We start from the raw sequence: 23804 nt of genomic DNA on the forward strand, positions 1-23804 counted from the left end.
AAAATTGCAAAAATGAAGAATAGATGTTTTGTGACATTTATTTCCTGTCCATCTGTGAATGAATTTCAGACTCACTTACTTAGGAAGCCTAAATAATTTCCCCCCGAGACAAGCTTAGAATAGACCAGGAGAGGGGGCAAACCAGGGCCCTGACCTGCTTAGATTTCTCAGCTGCCTTTGATGCTGTGGACTGTACCATCCTCTTGAATCGTGTCAAGGCATTCAGGATCAAAGCTCAGTTTTGCAATGGTTCTGCTCCTTCTTGGCAGACTGCTCACAAGCTGTTAGCTTGGGCCCTTCATTTCCAAGCGAGTGAGGGTCTCTCGTGGGTGCTCAAGTACTCTTTGCTATCACTCCATCTTTTAATATCTGTGTGAGACGTCCAGCACAGGCCCTTCTTGAATGGGGTGTCAAAGCAGATGATATCCCGATCCTGCTAAGGTTGAACAATGCAATTGCCACTTGGTGTTCCAACAGAAGCTGCAGTCCATCTGATCATTGATGGGTTATCAATCTGCTGAAGCTTAACCGGGACAAAACAGAGGTCTTTGTTGGCAGCATTTGGGAAAACCTCTGGTCAGACAAGTTATGGCCTGAAGAACTAGGCCCTCCACCCACTTCTCCTTTGGTGGTCAAAAGCTTGGGGTAAAGATTGATATACATTTGTCAATTGCGGATCAGATTTCAGCTCCAATCTCAGCCTGTTGTCATTATTTATGCATCATAAACAAAATCTCTCCATATTTAGTTCTTGACAATAAGCATCTGGTGTCAAGAGCGTTGATTGTCTCTAGACTTAATTATACCATTGCAGTGTACCTAGATAGTCCATTGGTATTCATTAAAAGTTTGCAGGTGGTGCAGTACTCAGTGGCTCTCTTTCTGACAGGTGTTTCAAGATCAGACTACATGAGCCACAGTGTCTCATTTACACTGGTTACCGATAAAGCCGTCATCAACTCCAGTGTCTGCATCCTCTTAGAGACCTCACCCTTCACCTAGAGGTCCTCACAGACCCTAATTCAGTTGCACTCCTTGAACACCTTGGAAACCTCAGACTCATGCAACACATTTCCAACCCCACCCTCACTGCTAGGCACATTCTGGACCCCATATTCACATCATTCAACAACATCATGATCAACAAACCCACATCCATTAACTGGAATGACCAAGCCCCGGTAAGGTTAAAAAGCCACATCCTGCACCACAGAACAGCCACCACAGGCTCTTCATTCCAATTCTGGAGAAACGTAGCAGGGAAGGATTGGGCTTTCACCCTTTCTCAGAAACTCCCATAGCACACTGAAAACCTACGAAATGACATCAAGAATTTTAATAACTGGTTCCCCACCTGCGTCAACACCCTGGTCCATCGCAAATCAAACCAACCAGCAAGACCCACATAAGCCGGCTAGCTCGTACACGGAATAACTCAGAGTTGCCAAGTGGCACTGCAAACAGCTGGAACAGAGATGGAGAACAATCTGGGAAGATGCGTATAAGGGCTTCTTCTAATCTGCCGTAAGGCGCTACCACCAGCAAATCTGGGAAACAAAGCAGAAAGACCTAGCAGACAACATAGACACCAGCACCAACAGCAGCAAAGAAATCTTCTCTATTATCAAGGACCTCATCATCGCTGAAGCCACAAAAAGCAACAACACCCTATCTCAAGAACTTTGCAACAACCTCTCAAACTTCTTCAGCAGCAAAATCACGGCCATATACATCAACTTTGACCTGGAATCTGACCCCACTAACCTTGCAGTCAGTCTGCACATCTCGGATGGTTATCACACCCTGACTAGATCAGCACAAATGAAACCACTGCACTCATGAAGACCATCCACTCCGACGCCCTGTCAGACCCTAACCCTACAACGCCTTCAACAAAAGATCCACCCCCTCAGCAAATCCTTCACATCCTCATCCTCAACACCTCCATCGACAGCCACATTCCCAGAAGCCTAGAAGCATACAGTTGCCAATGCTCTTCTGAAGAAGCCCACAGCAGACATGGCCAAACTCGCAAACTACTGACTGATCTCCCCTTACCATATCCTGCCATTTCTTATCGCAGCAACAGACGACATCTGGAGGATACTAGACAGAGGAGAAATCGCAACCTTCATCCTACTAGGCCTCTCAGCGGTCTTCGACATGGTGTCCCACCACATCCTGATCAGATGACTACACAAGACTAGCATCCAAGAACCCAACCTCCGATGTATCTGCACTTTCCTAACTGGAAGAAACCAAACAATCAACATGTCTCCTTACTCTTCAGAAGCCCAGGAACTCATCTGTGAGTACCTCAAGGCTCATCTCTCAGTCCCACCCTCTTCAACATCTACATGACCCCACTGGCTGCCATTATCTGTGCACACCAGTTCAACATCCTATCTTACGACAACAACACTTAATTTATTCTGTCTCCCTGGGACAAATCCCTCAGCACAAGGAACAACTTCTGCACCTGCAAGATCATAGTGGCCACCGGGATGAAGTCTAACTGTCTTAAGCTGGAGAACGACACAATAGAAGGGGTGCTCTTCGGAAAGGATGCCTCACTGTGGGACTCCATTTTGTGGCCTACGGAGCTCGGACCCACTCCCACCCCTAGCCCACAATCAAGAAACCTTGGAATCATTATTGACAACAAGGTTGACCCAGGTAACAGCTGTTACTGCATCCTGTATTGCCACACTGTGAGTATGCTGAGAAAGATCTATAAGAGGCCACTGAACAACACCAGAACCGTCACTCAGGCCCTCAACACCAGCAGACTAGACTATGCCAACTCCCACTAAGCAGAAATCACCACCCAACTCCCTTAAAGACTAGAAATCATTGAGAAAGCAGCATCCAGACTCGTCTTCATCCTCCCATGCCAGTCTCACATCATACCGCACATGAGGGAGTACCACAGGCTCCCGAAACACATGTGCACACAGTTCAAGCTCTTCACCCACACACACAAAGCACTACATAGCTCAGAGCCAGCCTATCTGATCAGCCACATACATTTCCACCAACACTCTAGGTATCTCTGTTTGGCCAGACTCTACCTAGCACACGTACCACGCATCTGCAGAAACAGAGCGGTCGCGCCTTCTCATACATTGCTTCTAAAGCATGGAACGACCTCCAGCTTCACATTAGAGTATCTTCCTCTCTTCTCTATTTTGGCAAGAAGCTGAAGACCTGCCTCTTTGAGTAAGTCCCCTTGCCGATGAATTAGCCTCATACACCCGGGAAGGTCTAGGATACTGTCACGGGTGATAGCCCACTACAGAAACCCATATAACATAAAACACCATAACGTAACATAACGGGATACACTTTACTACCTTAAGCCTTGCCTATAAATCCCTTAATTGCTGTGCTCCTATTTTGACTAAAGCAGAGTTCGGTTTATTACGTTCCTACTAGTTCACTAAGGTTCTCAAGAGGCCACGCTTTAAGTGTCCCTAAATTCTTCAAAACCAGATGTGGGGGCCTAGGCTGTGGAATTCAAAATGGGTCCAAATGCAAGCCCAACCCTCCTTGTTGAGGTTTAGGCACAACCTCAGGACCTGGCTGTTCCAAAAGGCACACCAATAGCACTAACAAGTATGAGTTTCCCATTTCCCTTACACAAGTGCCTAGAGACCCTTGGTGGTAGTGTATGCAACAAATTGGAATAAACATAGGGGAGAAGACGTAGCCTAACGGCTAGGGCGGTCAATCTCAAATCTGGAGGAAACGGGTTTGAGTCTTGGCAATGACGCCCAACATCCTGTGATTCTGGGCAAATCACTTAATCTCCCCATGTCTAACAAAAATTAATGTATGCTTGTGTAACGCAAATTGTGCTCATGTAAAGCGCTCTGATACCGTTGGGTCAAGTTTGCGCTATATAAAACTACGGAAAAAAAACATTAAAACAGGCAATGTGGTACTTATGGTCCAATCTTGCTCTTTAAATCATTGCATGAATCCATATGAAGCAGGAAAGCATTACTCTGCCTTTTTCTCACGTATCCCCTGGCTTTATCTCATCTAGTGAGGCAGTAACCCCAGTATTGGGGGCTCCATTTGAGCAAGGTATTGTCCACATTATATAATGTCACTCCATGCTTAGTGACTGCCTTCTCATTTTAGGATCTATGTAGTTAGGGTCACGGCAGTATAATGTTATGAAAGAAGAGCGCTTCAAGAAAGCCAATTTGCTTACTACAATTGCCTTTTTTGAACAATAAGTTCTGTATTTTAGCTCCAGAGCTGATGCTCACTTTGGTCATACCAAACTGTTGAAACACTGGTGTTTTTCTTAATTGCCACCACCAAATTGTTTTGAATGTATGTATGTGGTATTTATACAGTGCAAACTAAGTTATGTACATAGCTTATTAAGGATGAGGATTACTAGGGCTTTTGGTTTGTAGATATGTATGTGGTATTTGTATAGAGCAAACCTAGCCAAAAAGCATCAGAGTGCTGCAAACAGTCAACAAGTGATAGGTGTGGAGCTAATTTCTGGGTACAGTGTTATGATGTAGTGTTTTTCAAAGAGATGTGTCTTAAACACTTTCCTAAATTGGAGCCGTGTCTGGGGCAATCCTGATGGATACAGGGATGTTTGTTCACATCTTGGGTGCATAGATGAATTAGGCCTGCTGCCTTTTTTCTTTTTTAAACTTCATAAATCTTCTGTCTGATGCTTGCCTGGCTACAGGTGTACCAAGATCTACCAGAGACGGCGAGCTTGTCTGCAAGGGGAGTGGTGGTGATGGTCATGATGGCTCTACAAAGGATACAGCTGGTTTTGGAGATGGAGTAGGCCAGCCAGGGAAGTCAATTGAGTTCTTTTAGTTTTGCGTTTGGAAAAATGTTCACTTGATTGAGTAAACTTTGGCCTTCCTAGTCAATTAGCTATCTAAGTAATGTATGCACCTCCCCTACATTTCCAAAGTGTTTGCTGTTAGTTAAGATTGAGATAAAAAGGAGCTGAAATTGGAGAACATCACAGATTCTCTGTTCCATTCCATTTGATTTATTGTACCGAGGCAGAGGACACACTGCTTACAGACACTTTTGGCTCTGTCACCGACTCCTCCTGGTCTGGAGTTGAGTCTGCCAAACATTGTGCTAATCTAAAGTGGCTGGTATGCCATGAAGTCTGTTGGAATTAACACCATGAAAGATCGGCTTGAAAATAGTGGACTTCCATCAAAAGGAACGCATTGTGTTCCTAACATACGGGTGTATACTCATAGCATACCAGGGCGACTGGGCACTGACAGGGTGCTGGTACTTGAAGGGACATGGTGAGTGTTCACATTTATTAGCACTGTGTCCAATATTAGGGACAATAGTGGATTTTCTGTGGGAATGTTTGTCTACCATATCTGGCTTCTCTCATTGGGAGTACAGCCACTTAAGTGACTCTAACAACTCTGAATATAGCAGGCTTTTCAAACGCTACATTGGTGGAGGCTGTAAATGGCCAAAATGGCTGACTACAACCAAACTCAAAAGTAGGCTGATAGTTGTTTGCGCCCAGAACCATTATTGTTTATGGCTTAAGTGAGAAATGAACAGGTACGTCATGTACTTGATGTGGTTTGACCAGGTTCATCAGTCTAAATTTCAAGTTTCTCCATGCAGCTGTTGGAACCTATGGTGATATGTCATAACATTTCTTTTAAAAGCCTCTGGGTTCAAATATATCTCAGGAGAACAAAACAGGGTGACAAAAATTTAAGATGAAAAAAATAAATTGCACAGTATCTATGAAGGGAAAGACCAAAGGTCAAAGCACGGGATGGTGTAAATAGAGTTAAGAGATGGGGTAGGGCATTGTTTGAATTGAGCGAAGAGTTAAGTTAGAGTGTCTCCTTTTGGCCCCCACCTGTTAAAAGTACACAATTATCTTTCTGAGTCCCCGGGCTCCTGTTTCAGGTGGCACTGGTGAGCGATCAAGGAATTGACCGACTGTTAGTAGCTCCAGCCTGGGAGCTCCCAGATAAGGGATCGCCATATGGCGTAATCCTGGGAAAAAGCGCCCCCCCCCCCCCCCCCATCTAGACGCCCGCCTATCGGGTTCAAAAGAAATCGATATTGGGAGTGATCCCATAAGGCATTTGTGATGCAACGAAGATCGCTTAACTGTGCTGAAACCAGCAACAAGTAAGGAACCCAGGAAGACTCCGAAGACCAGGGATCACCGTTCGCGCAAATCCAGCAGGATCTCTCGAAGGTCCTACCAATGCGGCCTTCTTGGCACTCCCTGTCCACGATCGGAAGTGCAGGAACATGAGCTGACCCTAATCCCGAGGACTCGCTGCATTTCCCAGATCTGCACCCCTGCGTCCAGTCGGAGCGGGGGAAGGAGAGGATGAGGCGATCATGTGTGGTTAGGGAGAGTACTCCTGCCTCCCTTCCCTGGTGCCACTGGGTGCCGACAGACGCCCGCCAGCACTGCTGCCCCTGCTTACCACAGAGGAGGAGGGAAATTAAGCCAGTATTATTGCCGGGATTCATGGACGCTGTCTCACCAGTCGCCAAGATGCCTGCAAGCCGCCAGAGCAGGGGATGGAAAGATTGAGGCCGCCATGTTGAGGCTGATCGAGAAAAAAAGGCCTCCAGTGCATGGAGCTAGCCTTCAGCATTGAAACAACAAGCGCATAATAACAAAAAGGACAATGAAGTGAACAATCATGACACAGGCACCGTTAACCGGTACTCAGGTTTTATATTATTGTCGATATCATAATGATATGCCATATAATTTCATTATGCTATTTCTATATTCTTAGTGCTCACTTCCTGCCAATATTGACAGGTTATCTGCATTGTTAGTTTAAATTGCACATCTCTTGTACACACCATTGCAACGTTTTCTTTTTGTGTTTGGACGCATGTATCTGTTTTGTATGTGTTATGTAATTCATGTACTCTGAAGTCCTTGTGTAATGAAACTAGTTCTATTGTAAAGCGGTCTGACACCTTCGGGTAAAATATGCGCTATATAAAAACACATAAATAAATACACATTAATAAATTTGGAACACAGGGAGACATGGTGTTCCCAAGACCACAAGAATCGGGAATCTCCCAGCTCTACGTTGGTCGCCTGGATCTACAGGCCATTAGATCTGCTCCCAGGCACATTCCATGAACGCACATATTTTTAGACTAGGAACTCCCATGCGGACAACACTTTTCCAGACTCACACAGTGTGTAAATCCTGATGGAAGCAATTCAAGCTATGCAAACACTGCCCTGATAAGAACCCTGCCCGAGCCCCACGTGGGACTCCGCGCATCATGAGGAACGGAAGGGAAAGCGAAGTGAGCAGGCCGCACGTGTGTTTACAGGGATTGGCAGCTGTGAGGCGCGCAGCTCCAGGGGTGAAAGGGCGAGCGAAGCAAGGGTCCGATCGGCGCAGGGAAAGGAAGCTGGGAGAGCGTGAGAAACATTGAACGGGAGACGAGGAGGACTGCAGAGGATGCTGAGCATGGGCTGGGGTGAGGCTCGGGGGACAGAGGGGTAGAGAGCAAAGGACACAGCAGTGGCGTAAGGACAGGTGAGGGGGCTCCCCACGCTCTGCACCCAGCCAGGAGCTCTCAGTGCACCGGCCCACCCCCAGAGGAGGGCTTCTGGGCCCTCAGCACCGTGAATAGGGTGACCAACTGGCATTGGTGCAAATTCAGGATGGTGAGTGTAAAAATTCAGGACAAAGGTTCGAAATTCAGGACACAAATTCAGGACAGGAGGTCAAAATTCAGGACAAAACTTCAGGACAATTGGATACGTTTTACAGACACATCAGAGGTCGTGCAATAGTATATAAGTAAGCCCAGCCATATCCAAACATATTCAACAATTTGCAAATCTATCCACCATGCATCCTTCCATCTATCATTTCACTCATCCATCCCTCCATCCACCCTTTCACTCATCCATCCATTATCCATCCATCCACGCTTTCACCCTATCCATCTGTACACTCATCCATCCACTCTTCCACCCATCCATCCATTCACTCATCCATCCAGCCATTTACCCTTTCACCCATCCAGCCATTCTTTCACTTACTCATCCATCCACTCACCCTTCACCCATTCACCCTTTTAGTCATCCATCCATCCTCCCTTTCTCTCTCCATCAACCCTTTCACTTAGCCATCCTGCCTTCCATCCATCCACCCACTCATCCATCTACTAATCCACTCATAAATCCATCCATTGACCCTATCACTCATCCATCCTTTCTCTCATCCATTTATCCTTTCACTCCTTCACTCATCTATTTATCCTTTTGTCCATCTACCCTCCCTTTCACTCATTCGTCCATCCATTCACCCTTGCATTTATCAATTCATCAACCCATCCATCATGTCACTCATCCATCCACCCACTCACTCACTCATCATCCACCTTTTCACTCATCCATGCTTTCACTCACCCATCCACCCATTTACCCATCCAGCTACACTTCCACCTATACATCCAGCTATTTCCCTTTTCTCTCTTCCATCCTTCCGCTCACTCATCAATCCATCCATCCTCTCTCATTATCCATCTATTCAATCTTTCATTCATCCATTCACCCTTTCACTAATTCATCCAGCCATCCACCCATCCCTTCACTTACTCACTCGCCCACCTTTTCATATTAATTTTGAGCTGAGCCTTTTTGGCAAGAGGCCCATCAAGAACTTCACCTGCGCTGTATGAGCCAATCCAGGACTGGAACAGAAGCCACCCAGGGCAGAGACAGGCTCCACCACCAGGGGGGGGGGAGGGGGGGATGGGGGGACAGGAGCCATCACATGCGGCGGGGGTGGTAGGGGTGGGAGAGCCATCACTGGGGCGGGGAAGGAGCCATCACAAGAGGGGGAACAGGATCCACCAGGGTTGGCATAGGGGTGGGCATGCAGTATTCTAGTATAATCTTGGTCTCTTTCAGGGTTCGGTAGGGCTCCTCACTGCCTCCTGGTCAAGACAACGAGAAATCAGGCTCTTTCCAAAATGTTAGTTTTGCCATCCCCCACTGTGATGCACAGTACTTCCAGGAGATACTCCAGGAGACTGATTGTCCTCCATACTTTGTTAATCTGTGTGGGTGCGATTGTGCCATTTCTTTATTTTATTAAATTAAGACTGCATGTTTGAAGAACCGAGGTTTGTTCACAATGTAGTGACAATATTTAAGCTCTGTGAAGAGAACCAGTGCTGCGGTCGTGTAATCAGGGCCGGTTCTAGGATGTTTGGGACCCTGGGCTGAAAGGAAATGTGTGAAGCCCTCCTAATTCGCAGAGACATGGCGCATTCAGGGCTGTTTGCATCTGAATAGATGCCCCCTGCTCCTGAAGCTGCAGCCCCTCCCTCTCAGTCACCTTCAAGCACCTCTTAACGGGTCATCAAGGGCTGAAGGTGTGAGGGTTGCCATCCCGCTGTGCCTCTCCAATAATGCTGGTTTCTGAGCTTTGGAACAGAGTCAAGAAGGGAGGTGGGTGGAAGCTGTGCCGGCTGTAAGGTAGTGCGACCGGTGCCTGGGGTTAAAATTACGGACAAATGGCGTCCGTTAAAGAATCCTTCACGGACAACGGACAGACGGCCGAAATTACGGACTGTCTGTGAAATTTACGGACGGTTGGTCACCCTAACCGTGAAGGTTGCCGGGACTAATGTTACACCACTGGGGCAAGAGTCAAAGGGGTAAAGTAAGGAACAAGAGGGAGATGGGTGCGGGACAAGAGACAGACGGGAGGACATAAAGGGGGTTGAGAGTGAGAGGGAGTAGGAGAGACAAAGGGGTTGGGTAAGGAGCAAAAGAGAGAGAGAGGGCTAGGGAGGGGGAAAGACCAAGTACTAGGGGAGAGGGAATACAGCGTGGTGGGAGAGCACAAGGGCAGAGAGCAGAAGACAGGGGTATGGAGCAGGAGACAGATGGATGAGAGACAGAGTGGAGGGAGCTGGAGACAGAGGGGCACTGTGGGTAGTAAGAGACAAGGGCAGAGAGAGAGGGACAAGGAACGAAATACAGAGGGGAAGAAAGAGCCTGAGGGGTAGCAAGAGACAGATAGATGAAGGTGATACGAGACATAGGTGTCGACAGCAAGAAACAGGGCAGTGGCAAGAGATACAGGGGCAGGTAACAAGAGGCATAGGGGCGGGGAGCAAGAGGTAGAGGGGCAGGGCAGAGGGCAAGAGCCAGAGGGGTAGCAATAGATAAGCAGATGATGGCAGTATGAAAGAGAGGCATTGACAGCAAGAGACAGGGCAGTGGCAAGAGATACAGGGGCAGGGCGCAAGAGACAGGGGCCAGAGTGTAAGAGACAGTGAGGTAGAGTGCAGGAGACACAGGTGTATGGAGCCGCTGAACAGGAATATAGGGGTAGGGGCAGAGGGCAAGGGGCAGAGGGGTAGCAAGGGACAGAGGATGGAAGCAAGAGCCAGAGGGTTTTAGTGCAAGAGAGAGGGCAGGGGCAATAGAGGGGCGGGGGACAAAAAGACAGCATGACACGGAGCAGGGGAAAACAGGAACAGCAAATAAAGGGGAAATAGATAAGAGAACATGCCAGAGAGGTAAAAGACAGAGGGGAAGGAGACAGCGGGGTAAGAGATAGAGGGGTAGGGGAGGGAGCAAGAGACAGGGGTAGCGAGCAAGAGACAGAGGGTAGGGAACAAGAGACACTGGGGCATGGAAGAGACAGAGGGGCAGGGTTGGGGGAAGGGGCCAAGAGTCAGGGTCGCAGTGAGCAAAAGAGAAAGTGGTATGGGGCAAAAGAGAGCAGGCAAGGAGCAAGAGAGAGAAGAGGAGAGAGCAAGAGGCCAAGGGGCAGGGCTTTAAGTGCGCCTGGTCTCACCGGTGCTGAGCATTGCCAGTTTTTTAAAGAGGGCCTTGAAACAGGTCTCTATCGGGCTCTATTTTGTGCCCTGGCACAGGCGGTACGTGTTTTTTCCGGGCTGCAGCGACAGTAGGCACATCATGTGCGCTGCTCACACTGCTCACTTCTCACTAGTGGAGAAGTTACAGCATGACGTCATGCCAGGTGAGCATTGTGGGGGAAGGGAAATACTTTAAAGAGTCATTTTCTCTCTGGATTTCCCTTTTTGAAACTCAGGAGCAGTAAACGTTGTGGTGTCACCAGGGCTTTAAGTGGAAGCTTTTTCAATATTATATACAAACCATGGATGCTGCTTATTTATCTTGTGCAACTAACAACCATTGACAAAGCCAATAGTCCTGACTTGTTGTAGGTCTGATGTTACTTGTATCATATATCTGGATGCAATGACGAAAACGTCAAAATACAAGTCGGGCGGCACACTATGCTAAGCACAGATTTTTAGTTTACGTGTTTCTAAGCCACGCCCGTAGTTACATCGGCCACGTGCCTTTGAGAGACCCCCCAGTTTTTTCATCCCACTTAAAGTCCTGCCAAGGGGCAAGTGGCAGAGGGGCAAGGTAAAGAGCAGGAGGTAAGAGACAGCAGTGTATGGCGCAAGGGACAGTAAGGCAGGGAGCAGAGGACTGAGGGGTACGGGATAAGAGAGTGCTAGAGGAAATAGAGGTGGTAGCTAGCAAGAGACAGGGTAGAGAGCAAAAGAATGGGGTAGATAGCATGAGACAGCGGGTAGGGTGCAAAAGACACGAGGATGTAGAGGAATAAAGAGATAGAGGGTAAGAGTGGAGGGGTATAAGGAGCAAGAGACAGTGGGAGCAGGGGCGGATTGGCAATGCGGGCATTCGGGCATCGGCCGAAGGGCCGGTATCTCCGTGCCCTCTGTGTGCCGTTTTTTTTTCTCCCCTTTGCCAGCCGCACAGTGAAGCTGCATTAATTTCTCTGTCTCTGTCTCCGTGATCTCTGTGAACTAGGAAAGGGGAGAAAAAAAATGGCCCACAGAGGGCACGGAGACAGAGACAGAGAAATGAATGCAGCTTCACTGTGCAGTGATTATCCGCTGTGGCCTCTCCTTCACCCCCTGCCCAGCAAAGCAATCAGGCTGAGGGTGGCCTGGGAGGGGTGATTGTTTGCAAAAATCGGCCTCCCTAGGGGCCAGGTGTTGCTTAGGCCTTTGAGCCATTTTCACCTGGGGCCCACGCAGCACATAAACAGTGTTAGTTTTAAAAAAAATATATTTTTTTAATTTAATGCGATTTTATATAGCGTGAACTTTACCAGAAGGTGTCAGAGCATTTTACATAAAAATCAGTTGCGAAACATAAGGACTTAGGATTACTTGCGTTACATAAAAGATACAAGCAGAAAAAATTGCAAATGTACAAGATGTAAAGTCACACAAGGAAGAGATACAAACAGAAAGAAAAATTGCAAATTTACAAGTAGTAAAGTCACTCAAGGAAGAGAAACAAATGGATATACTCTAAGAGTCACATAGGAATGGTAGAGTACAAAGGTCTACTGCATATACTAGTGATTAGAGTTATCTCTAAATACCTAAGGAAGGGATACAAATGGGTATACTCTAAGAGTCACATAGGAATGGTAGATAGTTCAATGGTCTACTTCATATACTAGTGATTAGAGTTCTCTATATACATATATATACACACATAGTAGATTTTCTCAGGCAGAGTTCCATTAAGTGGGGTTGGAGGGGGGATGCAGTCACAGCACCAAGGGAGGGTGGGAGGGATACAAGGGTATGGAGAAAAGACAAAACAGAAAAGGGAAGAAACATTTGAGGATCGCCAAGGGGGAAACGAGGGAGAAGGGTACAAGACGAGGGAATGGACAAGATGGCGGGTCGGGGTCCAGAGAAAAACGGCCGAGGGAATAGTGGGCGAGGAAGAATGGGTCTCGCTGTGGGGGCCAGGTGATCTTTGCAACTTGCACCATCTTCACCTCAGCCTCCCCCTGGCTACCATGGATGACCCAGCAGCTGTGTTTTGTGCTCCCCTGCAAGGACATTGCCCTGAGGCCTGGAGGGCAGGGGAGGGCTGATTAATTTACTAATTGCAGGGGCCACACTGCTGTTCATGTGCTCCTGAGCTGAAGGTCTGGGGAGGGCTGAGTAGGTTAGTAATAGCAGGGGCTTCGCTGCTTATTAGGTGCTCCTTCCCTGAAGGGCTTGAATAATTGTGTGACAGAAAGGGGCCTTGCTGTTTTTTTAGTTGCTCCGCATGGCGCCATTGTCACCTTTCCCCCGTGTCTCCTGTGCAAGAACAGTATCCTCTGACTTTAATTAATTTCTGTGCCAAACATCTTAAGGATTTTGTGGGCCCTGGGCCAAACATATTTTTGGGACCCTGTTCGGAATAGATTTGAATTTATAATCGAATTTCTGATCTTTGATGCCCTCTTTCAGCGGGTCACTGGACAGTGCACTACCATACTTGTCCACATTTCTAATGTATTTACATCTAATATTCAAGGACATTGACATGTGAAATCAAATGGTGTTTCATGAAAGGGCACCCCCTTGAATGTGGGCCACGCCCCTTAATTGTGGGCCACGCCCCTTGAATGTGGGCCACTTTTTTCATCAGTCCCCGGGCCAGATTGTGATCCCAATCCGACCCTGAGTGGGGGTGGAAGTAGCAGAGAGATGGAAGGGTAGAGAGCAAGGAGGGTTTGATTGGGATTAAAAATCAACCCGGGCACGCAATAAAAAAGTGTCCCACATTCGCATATTTTCTATCCGCGAAACATGGTTCGGCAAAGTTTTGTAAAAAGAAGGGGGGGGGGGTCTCTGACAGAGGCATGTTTTCTTAACTTTACTTTGATAAAAAAAAGCACAGATTAGGTCACACTGGCGAAACACACCTGAAAACAAGTGAGGCTACTTCTGTTCAGGCCCCCGCTCAATATGCATACATTAATAGGCCAACCCAGTGAGAGAAAGGGAGTGGCACCTCTGCCCTGTTGGCAAAAGGGAGGTAATGGACTCCCATCTGCCTCCAGAAAGGCCACTCAGGCAGGCACTGGGCCACTGGCGGCATCCGAACAACACAGGCATCGCCCAAATCGGCCCCCAGGCTGCCCAAAAAAGCAGCCCACAGTTGGAACTTGGATACCGGCCCCTCAGCCATTGCTGAGTGCCCACCTCACCCATCTGACCCTGAGAGCAAGAGACAGCGGGATAAGGAGCAGTAGAGAGACACTGAGGCAAGGGGCTGATGCCTGGAACATAAGAGAGAGAACTAGAGAAGATATAGAGGAGTCGGGAGAAAGATATAGGTAGGGAGGAAGACAAATATAGGGAGAAGGACAGAGATAGGGAGAAAGACAGATGTAGGGAGAAAGACACAGGAATTTCTGTTATCAAGAACTCTTGGCTGTGGAACATGAGACATGCAGAGAGAGCTTGATGATGTGGTTCAAGAGAAGTACGTGGAGCACGAGACAGGGGGTTAAAACGCAGAGCATTAGAGAGGGGGCTAGAGAGACACATATACAGAGCAATGAGTGCCCAAGACATAATGGTCGACCTAGACTCATTCACACTCTGAGGCGTCCTCACCCAACCCAACCGGTGGTGGCTTTGGGAATGGGCGTGAGAGGGCACAGAAAGTAAGAGTGCAGCACTGCAAGCCAGAGACAGGCGCAGCCGATCTGTCATAGAGACAGCAGCACCGAGGCGGCGGCACACAATTTATTTTATAGGGGCAAACACATACATGGAATGGATGGTACACGGATGAAAAAGGCAGAATGATAACGTAAAGACATGCACTGGGACTAGAAAACAAGAGATGGAAGGGTAGGCAGAGAGACGAGCACGGTCCATCCCAAGCCCTATAAAATGCCCCCTCTCTTGTTATACCCCTCCCCCTGCAAAGCACTGCTGTGTGTGTACAGCGCTGCGCCGGCGCTTAAAACCGGTACGTGGAAGAACACGAGAACAGAGGGACGCAAAGAAGACAGGGGAATAAAAGATGGGGAGAGGGGCGGCGAAAGTGGGAGAGAGAAAAGGACAAACGGAAGGAGGACTTGGGAAAGAAAATAACTTAATCTCACAGTGTGTATAGTGACCTCGTGTAATGTAACTGCTGCTCGTGTAAAGCGCTCCACTAACCTTGGGCCGACTTGGCGCTATATACGACTGTAAAATAAATATATTTAAAAAAAATAGAGTGGCCGGAAAATATAAATAACAGCGAAGGGGAAGGGACATTGGGTGAGCTACTAAAAAACGGGGTTAGACTAGACAGAGGGTGACTGAGACGGGAACACCACGAACGAGAAAGAATTGTCAGAGAAACGGAGCGCTGAGGTTCAGAAAAGAGTGTTCGAAGCGCCATGGGACAGACCGTATCTTGGGGGAGTGCGTTGCCGGGCGTATCACTGAGCACGCAGAGGAACTCCTCGAAAGCGCAGATGGGACAGGCGGACATCGCACTCCGCTCCCCGTGGAGGGGGTGTACTCCTGTGAGTGGGACACATGCCTACGGGAGGTCCCTGGGGTGCTTTACTGAACTCTGGCGCGCAGCCGGAGGGCTCTTCACGAAAGAGCATGTCAAATCACTGCGCGCATGTCACTCACTAGGTGCCCGCGAAAATAATCCCAGGAGAAAATAAAACACAGCCTGCAGGTATGGAACAAGCAGTTCAGAGGAGGCACGAGCAGGGCGGCTTCCAGAAACAAGCAGGCGAGTGCCTTCCAGTCAGGAAACACGGCGGCAATTAACACCCCTCCCGCCCTGCCCCACACTTCCCTGTCGAACAGAGGCACCCCTTTAGCCTGCCCTAGAACACTCACCGCGCCCCCCCTCCCCCCCAAACCCTGATGTATCCCAAGCTTGAGGCAACATGAGCAAAGGGCAGAAAGAAACGCTTCCACCCTGCCCTACACTCCCCATGCCCCCTGAACCACAGAGACCCCCTCCCAGCCGGCCCCACAACATCCCCCACACCTCTCCTGTCCCACCGAGGCTCAGCCCAGACTTACCCCAGGCTTGAGGCAGCAGGAGCAGGGCGAGGGCGCACAGGGCAGGCGGCAGTCCTCCCATCTTCTCTCGGGCAGGGTAGCGGCAGCTCTGAGCTCAGAGGGCTGGGAAGCAGCAGACAGACATCCCAGGGGTGATTCAGCGGCGCTGGCGTGAGGGCAGCAGGTATGGGACCGCCGGCCCCCCTGGGGGATGTGGCTCGGGCAGGACTGAGTCAGTGCTGCTGCGACTGGGAGAACGTAGCCGAGGACCAGCCTCCGTCTGTCAGACAGGAGCCCCTCCCACCCCTGCATCCGACGGCCCAGCCCCAGCCGTACTGTCAGCGCTGGATATGACTCCAGTGAGACGCTACAGGGTAGACCCTACTGCCCCGTCCCCCCAGCGCAAGCTCTGCTGGCCGCACAGACAGCTTACTGGGGCACAGGCCACGCCCACATGGTCTTTAAACTACATGCGAACTTTACTCTCTGGCGAGCCATAAGTAACAATAGGCAAGGGAGCTGGAGGCACATGTTTGGAGGGCACGCGGACAGCTGTGTGAATCCGGGGGATTGATAGGACACCAAGAGCCAAAGACGAGTCCAACCATCAAAAGATGGAACGCATGCAACACATGTCATGGAAAAATATGATTCAGACTTTAAAATGAAAAAATATATATTTCTGTGTCTCAAGTACTTACGAGTTCATCACTGAATTGAGCTGTATTTATGTTATGTTAGGAGGTTTATAAAGCGCCTGGTTACTCCAGAGGGAGTGTCCCCGCGTTAAGGATAAGCTGCACTAAGCTTCAAGTAACAGTCAGTCCATATTGCAACAAGCCAGATCTGTCCAGCGCTATTTCCTAAATAGCCAGGTCTTGAGATTTTTCCCAAAACGAGCTTCAGATGGCTCAGATCTCAAGTCCCGGGGCATGGAATTCCAAAGTTTAGCTGCTAAGAGTCTAAAAGAGCTACCCCCAAGGTGCATTCTATTCACTCTGGGGATCAGCGCCGCCCCAGAAGACCTAAGTTGTCTGGTGGGAGCCTAGGCTTGAATCAGAGGAAACAGATATCCTGGGCCCTTTGATCGAGTATCGATGCGCAAAGCAGAGTGCTTTGAAGGAAACTCTGTGCCTCACAGGGAGCTAATGAAGTTCTGCAAGTTATAGAGGATCGTTTTGGGATATTTAGGAGTAGCCGAGCTACAGCATTCTGTACACCTTGAAGCATCCCCGATCTGCCTTTGGAGACCCCAGGTAGAGTACATCACAATAGTCCAGGTGAGATACCAGCATAGGTTGAATAACCATTTTCTTAGCGGATTCTGGTACTAATCTGCAATGTTTCGTACCAACCGTAGTTGAGATCTGCTTATCGAAAGATAGTGCTGCATCAAAAGGACACCTAAGTTTTTCACTTTAGGTTTGAAGACCGGAGTGGGGCCCAATTCACAGGACCACCAAGCAGAAGGACAGATCAAGGGCTTCTTTCTGATCACCTGGACCTCTGTCTTGTCAGCATTCAGTCTAAGACAGCTGGTGTCTATCCATGCCACAAGGTTCACCAGACAGGACTTGAAGTTATCTGCGGCCATCCTGTCATCTTGCACCAGTGTGATGATCAACTGATTATCGCCAGCATAGGACACGATTCTCACACCGTGGCATTCGACCACGTCAGCCAGTGGACGGAGATAGAGGTTGAACAGGGTTGGGCTTAAAATCGATCCTTACTGCACACCATGTTGTAAGGGGATAATAGCTGAGGTGTAATGTTTCTGAAACATCTGGAACGAGCGATTGACCAGAAAATCGGCAAGCTATCCATTTGTAAGCTCTTCCCCTTATGCCTTGCAGGCATATCCGTTCCAGGAGCAGATAGTACGATAAGTATCGAAAGCCGCACTTAGGTCTAGCAAGACTAGTCCAGCCGTCTTACCTTCGTCAGCCAGCATACGTAGCGTTTCTGAGGCTATTAAGAGGGCGGATTCAGTGCTATACTGCCGCCTAAAACTAGATTACATCACGGGAAGAAGGTAATTTTCATCAATGGACTTTGTTAGTTGAGAGTTTACATGTTTTTCGTCAATTTTCGCAAATTAAGGAAGCATCGAAATTGGTCAAAAACTTTCAGGCTTGGCAGGTTCCGAAGCGTGTTTCTTAAGAAGAGGAACCACCATAGCGTGTTTCCACTCAGCTGGGATTTGTCCAGCTTCGGATTATAGTTTGAGCAATACACATAGAGTTGGGCCGAGAGTCACAAGCCCACATTTCAAAATCGCCCGAGAGGCCATATCTTGCGGGGAGCCTGATTTAACCTTTGCAGCAAGAGAGCACATTTCTTCTACAGAAGTGCTCTGATGCCAAAGGGACCTTGTGATAATGAGCCAGATAATTCTCTAGGGGGAGAAAAACTATAGTTCTATGCTTTTTCTGTGAAAAAGGTACACAAGGAAGAAATTTTATCTGAAAAAAGTGAGTAATCTGATTACAGTTGTTGGAAGCAGGGGCCATGACCACTGCCACATGATCTAGTGACATGAGGGATTTAACTATTCTGAAAATGTCTCAAAGAGAATTATTTGCTTTGTTTATCTTTTGCATGAAAAATAGAGTCTGAAAGAGCCTGTTGTACTCCCTAATCGCTTGTAGGTATGTGGTTCTATCTGAGATATGGTAGCCGTTACGCCATTTACGTTCAAGGCGCTTACATTACTTTTTTTTGTCTGAAGAAGTTCCGGCATAAACCATTCTACAGTGGGTCTAGACTGAGTGATGTTCTGTGTCTTCCAAGGGCCTATGTTGTCGAGGGTCTCCTCAATCCTTGCAGAAACCTGTTCATTAGCAATCTGCGGGCAGGAGTCTAGGCATGGGGCCTATGAATCAGAGTAGACGTAAAGGCCTCTCGGGTAACCAGGGGCCATTTGCGGACCTTAATGGGGTGAGGTGGTGGCGGTCTGGCCCAGAGAGCAGAACCAAGGATCTGAAAGGGAATGAGAAAGTGATCTGACCCGGCAATAGGATGTGGGGGAGCTACCTTGATCAAAGCTGAATTGGCAAATATGGGCATAAGGGGAAATGGTGTCTAGTAAAACTGTAATAAATGGAGACACAGGCCGGGTGGGGGGGGGAGGGGGGGGAGAGAGGGGGGCCGGTAAATTAGGAAGCGGTTAAGAGATCAGCGACCAGTTAGGGAGAGGTAGAAAAAGGCTGTCTCAGATCCACGGATATGAGCTTCAACCATGCTGGAGCTCAAATGATGCTTATATATATCACCGCCAGTCCTCCTCCTCTCCTTTCAGGTCTGTCTAGTCTTAGAATTGCGTAGCCTGGAGGGATAGCTTCTAGGATATCCGGAGCGGACTGAGAGTGGATTCAAGTTTCAACCAAAAAGAGCGCAGAGGGGAGCACAAGGTCGGCAATTTCAATTTTATGTTTGGGGAGGGACTGGCAATTTAACAGAAAACATTGGGCGGTCTCCAGGGAGCCGCAAGAACTCAGTTTCTCCCACTTCGCATGGGATTTCAGGAGGAATTATGCGCGGCAACTGCCGCAGACTGCTTGTCCTAAGGCTATGTTTATTAAATGGCGGCAGTTAGAGCAAGTCTCCGCATTCCAGTAGCATGGTTTAGCCGCCGAGTACCACCAGGATTCTTGATTAAAACTATCAGGGGCCCTGGCCCGTGGTGTCGTCCAGGTGCGGATGTGGGCGCAGGCGGGCATATTCTTGGCTTGCCTTTGGTGCGCCAGTGACGCAGTCGCATCAGCCTTTTCATTTTATAGGCTAAAGACTAGAATGTCAGGGCCTCAAAAATGGTGGACCCGCTCTGGCTTCGAGAACCACCGAGGGTCAAACTTAAGCTGCGCGGAGCAGATGTTATGCCTTAAAGACGAGCACCATCTGATTTCCCCCAAGTAAGAGTGGCAAGTGAAAACAAGTTCCAAACTTTTATTGAAAGAAATTAATTTGAATCCTGAAATATTCAGGAATAACCCCATGCGCTGACATTGTTGCTAGGAATTATCCAAAAAGCGTCTGTTTTTCATGTTCTTTATTTATACAGTCTGTATTGTGTAATGTGAAGCAAGATTTTATATTAACCTTATATAAGTGAGATTTTTGTGTAGCGCAGGTCCTGTATTAAATTGCTCCAATTACTTCAATGTGCTCTCAAACTGGACGGTTAAGGAAAATGATACATAGTGAAGTAAAGCAATGGATCATACAGCTTGGTCAAGTGGGGATGCTGACATTTCAGTCCAGGACTGCGTATGCTGGAGTTCGGAGACAGTAGGGTTACATCCTTCTCTCTGTCGCTTAACACCAAAAATCAGTGCTTTGTGTTCAATTACGTTTTTTTCAATTAGTGTTAGTCAAGGGCAGTGCTTAATTTGAGCAGGTGGTTGTGGGTGGAGGCCACAGCACTCATTTTTGGGGACTGGCCACTTATTTTTTGGCATCAGGCATTTAAAGAGAGGAAGAGAGGGGAAAAGATACAAAATTGAAAGACGGAGGAAGAGTCTGTTAGTAGATTAAAAATGATGGAAGTGGATTCAACACTATGGAGCCTGGGTATTCGATGCAACGACATTTAATAGCGCCGGTCCAGGGCTTCTTAGCAGAGCTTTGGGCACCAGCCCTTTTTCTTTTATAAAGTAACCAGTGCTCAAGGGAGTTCAATAAGTACACTCCACCCCACAAGGCTGCCTCCACCCTACAAGCAAATAAAAATAAAAATCAAACGCCGAGCGGTAATAATAAACCTCCACCCGGCTCTTCACAAACGCTTGAAGAAAATAAGGCCTTAACCCCGAAGGTGGACCCTAAGACCTCCCGCACCTCTACCGCGACAACCACCAATGAAGGGGATCGTCTTACCAGAACTGACCCTTCTCTGCACGCCGTGAAACGCCGACTTCACCGACGCCTGACCTGGGAACTGCCACTCGTCCCTGCGGCCTCCCCGTGTCCCAGGAGGGATTGACCGCCAAGGCCTGCGCCAACATCTTGCCGCACCCGCTTCGCAGGTGCCGCTGCGCGGCGCCAAGGCGTGGGGTCGAGGCTGCAGGTCACCACCCAGCATCCATCACCGGGAGGAAGAAAGAACTGCGGAAGGTAACTGGGGGCGCGTGAGGCAGGGACTCCATTGACCAGGAGTCCCCGCGTTGCACAGGTGTGCACGGCCGCGCCCCCAGCAAGCCACGCCCCCGGCCGCAACACCCCCAATAAATAGAGGACGGCAACGCGTAGCGGGACGCGAGCGGGACGCCGAGCGAAGCCCGGGCAAAGGGCGGGCCCTCTGTGGCCCTCAGGGGCCAGAAGAGGCCGGGCTGGGCCAGCCCCCTAAAAATTGCCCTCTCAAAAGACTTTGTTAATTGTCTCTCGGTACCTTGCCTGGCTCCTGGTCATTTTCATCGACACAAGTTTAAGCCGGCTGTTACAATCCAACACAGCACCCTCTGCAATGAGGAAAACCGCTAAGAAGACCAGGATGCCTACCTTAAGATCGAGTACAAAAGCCAAATCGGATCACCCACCACCTTTACCGACCCTAACTGCCATCGATAAAATGCTTAAACAGACCATAGGGGCGGTTTCTGATGCTATAGCTAACACTGAGAGAAGAATGTCTCTACCACTTGTAACCATCATCCAAGACACCCAGGAATCACTCTTTCACCTCTCAGAAGCCTCTGATAATTTGGTAGAGGAGACCTACACTAGCCGGCCCATAACCCCACCCTCTTTCGCTGACCTTCCTTGTGCCCAGGCGACCGCTGAAACCAGCAGGGACAGACCTGGTACACAATTAAGCGCACAAACAACAACCATGGATGCAGATGCACTTCATGAGGAGAAAACGCCGCATAGGGATGGCCGTAAACAAGGGAGGAAAAAAGATCACGCAAAGTCCAGCAACCACAATCTGATCACACCCATCACCCCATCGACACCGGGAATACCATGCTGGATAACCAACATGGTGGCGGATCTGAAATCTGACCTAGAGCATTCCATCATGGTGCTGCTAAAACCCCTCATAGCAAAAATAGACAGACTAACATCATTGGTTAACAACAAGGGGATAAGCCCGAAAATCCACCCCGGGCAGGAACGAGATCCGACAAAATCTATGGTCCCTACTACAACAAGCCTACCAAAAGATAAGGCCCCTTTAGCACAAAATGGGGCTCCAAAACCAAAACTCAACAACGTTAATAACACCAGTGTCCTGCAGAAAGGAGCTAAGGAAAAACAGAAGGCTGCCTCCACCCCACAAGCAAATAAAAATAAAAATCAAACGCCGAGCGGTAATAATAAACCTCCACCCGGCTCTTCACAAACGCTTGAAGAAAATAAGGCCTTAACCCCGAAGGTGGACCCTAAGACCTCCCGCACCTCTACCGCGACAACCACCAATGATAAGAAAACCGCTACACGCTTCAGGACAATCAACCTTCCTCCTGAGGCATTGCCATTTGTAGTGGTCCTCACAGGAGTCCCCCCATTAAAGGAGGGTCAAAGGGAAACACAAATTGAATTAAAAAACAAATGTGCACAGTGGCTGCAAACACATAGGCCCCTGCCCCCTAACATCTATGGGGAAATCCTCTCAGTGAGAAGGGGCGAGTGGATCGGCAAAGGCACCAAGACCATCGCAGGGGACATCATCACAGTGAATTTCAGAGATATGGCAGCAGTCAACTTTATCTGCAACGCCCCTCCGGGGTATACCCGCTCACAAATTCACCCAGTCCATCTATCGTACTTTTACCCCCTGGCACCTCAAAGGCCGAGGCAGAATTTTAACCATAACAGAACACCGCACTTGAGTTTTCAATTTGGCCCACCCCAATGGCAAAGGCCAAATCCCGTATTCCCTGTCTTCCCTACCTATGACTCCTCACTAATGCAGTACGCCCATTGGAACAGGTTCAGTACACTTGAAGGGGTGGACTGACAGAGAATGGACAGTTTTCCATCAAAAATCCAACTCAGGAATGAGCCAATTCTTACACCACCAGGGGCGGAAGAAGGAGCAGCCTACGGAAAATTTGACTCTACGGGCCTTGTGCACACCACAGAAGGTAGGAGCATACTACTAAACAGTACCCAGGGTACAGGGGAGGGGACAAATTCCGTCAGAAGAATCGCCACCCCCCCCCGGGCCGCAATCAAGCCAGGCCACAATACCTGCAGAGGGCAAACAGCCAAGTCCTACGATAGGTGACCACTTTGTCCAGTCCAAATTCTGTCACTGTCCCTCCCAGTCTGGAGCTTTGCGAGACCCTTGCCAAGTACTTTTTTAATAAAGTGGAGCAAATCTTCGCAGCCCTTGAACCTCATATGGGGCTCACTCTTACCGAGGGAGCACATACGACTACGCCAACAAATCCACATAGTTTGGAATTCAGGGAATTTGGGCCAGTTACAACAGACGTAGTAAAGAAACTACTTCTGAGAACCAAATCTGGCTCCCCCCGGGATCCCTGCCCAGTCTCAGTGGCTCATCTGGCAGCCGCCCCTATATCTGTCTTGCTAGCAGATTTGTTCAATAAAATGTTCAAAGAGGGAGCATATCCACTATGTTGGAAACAAGTTTCAATAGCTCCTCTGCTGAAAAAATCTAATCTAGACATTTATGACCCTAGTAGCTATCGGCCTATATCCAGACTCCCTCTACCGGCCAAGCTTATTGAAAGGATCATGAACGTTCAGCTCTGTGACTTCCTCCGATCCTCTGGGGGCTTGGACCCTGCTCAACATGGGTTTAGGGAAGGTCACAGCACCGAGTCCGCCCTCATTAAATCCACTGAGGAAATCAGGAAGGTGATGGATGCTGGAGGACGGGCAGTCCTGGTGCTCCTGGACCTATCCGCAGCCTTTGATACGGTCCACCATGACATTCTATT

General features: G+C 48.7%; 1 protein-coding gene across 1 annotated transcript in view; it reads right to left on the reverse strand.

Moving 5' to 3' along the window:
* Positions 1-16346, reverse strand: part of ITGB3 (integrin subunit beta 3) — a 417587-nt gene extending 401241 nt beyond the window's left edge. The window contains exon 1 of the mRNA XM_086923834.1: positions 15913-16346. Within this exon, the coding sequence (XP_086779960.1) occupies positions 15913-15973 (61 nt within the window). The 5' untranslated portion in view covers positions 15974-16346. The remainder of the gene's footprint in view (positions 1-15912) is intronic.
* Positions 16347-23804: the final 7458 nt, after the last annotated feature.

The sequence above is a fragment of the Lissotriton vulgaris genome, chromosome 5, assembly GCF_964263255.1.
Source record: "Lissotriton vulgaris chromosome 5, aLisVul1.2, whole genome shotgun sequence".
NCBI classification, from domain to species: domain Eukaryota; kingdom Metazoa; phylum Chordata; class Amphibia; order Caudata; family Salamandridae; genus Lissotriton; species Lissotriton vulgaris.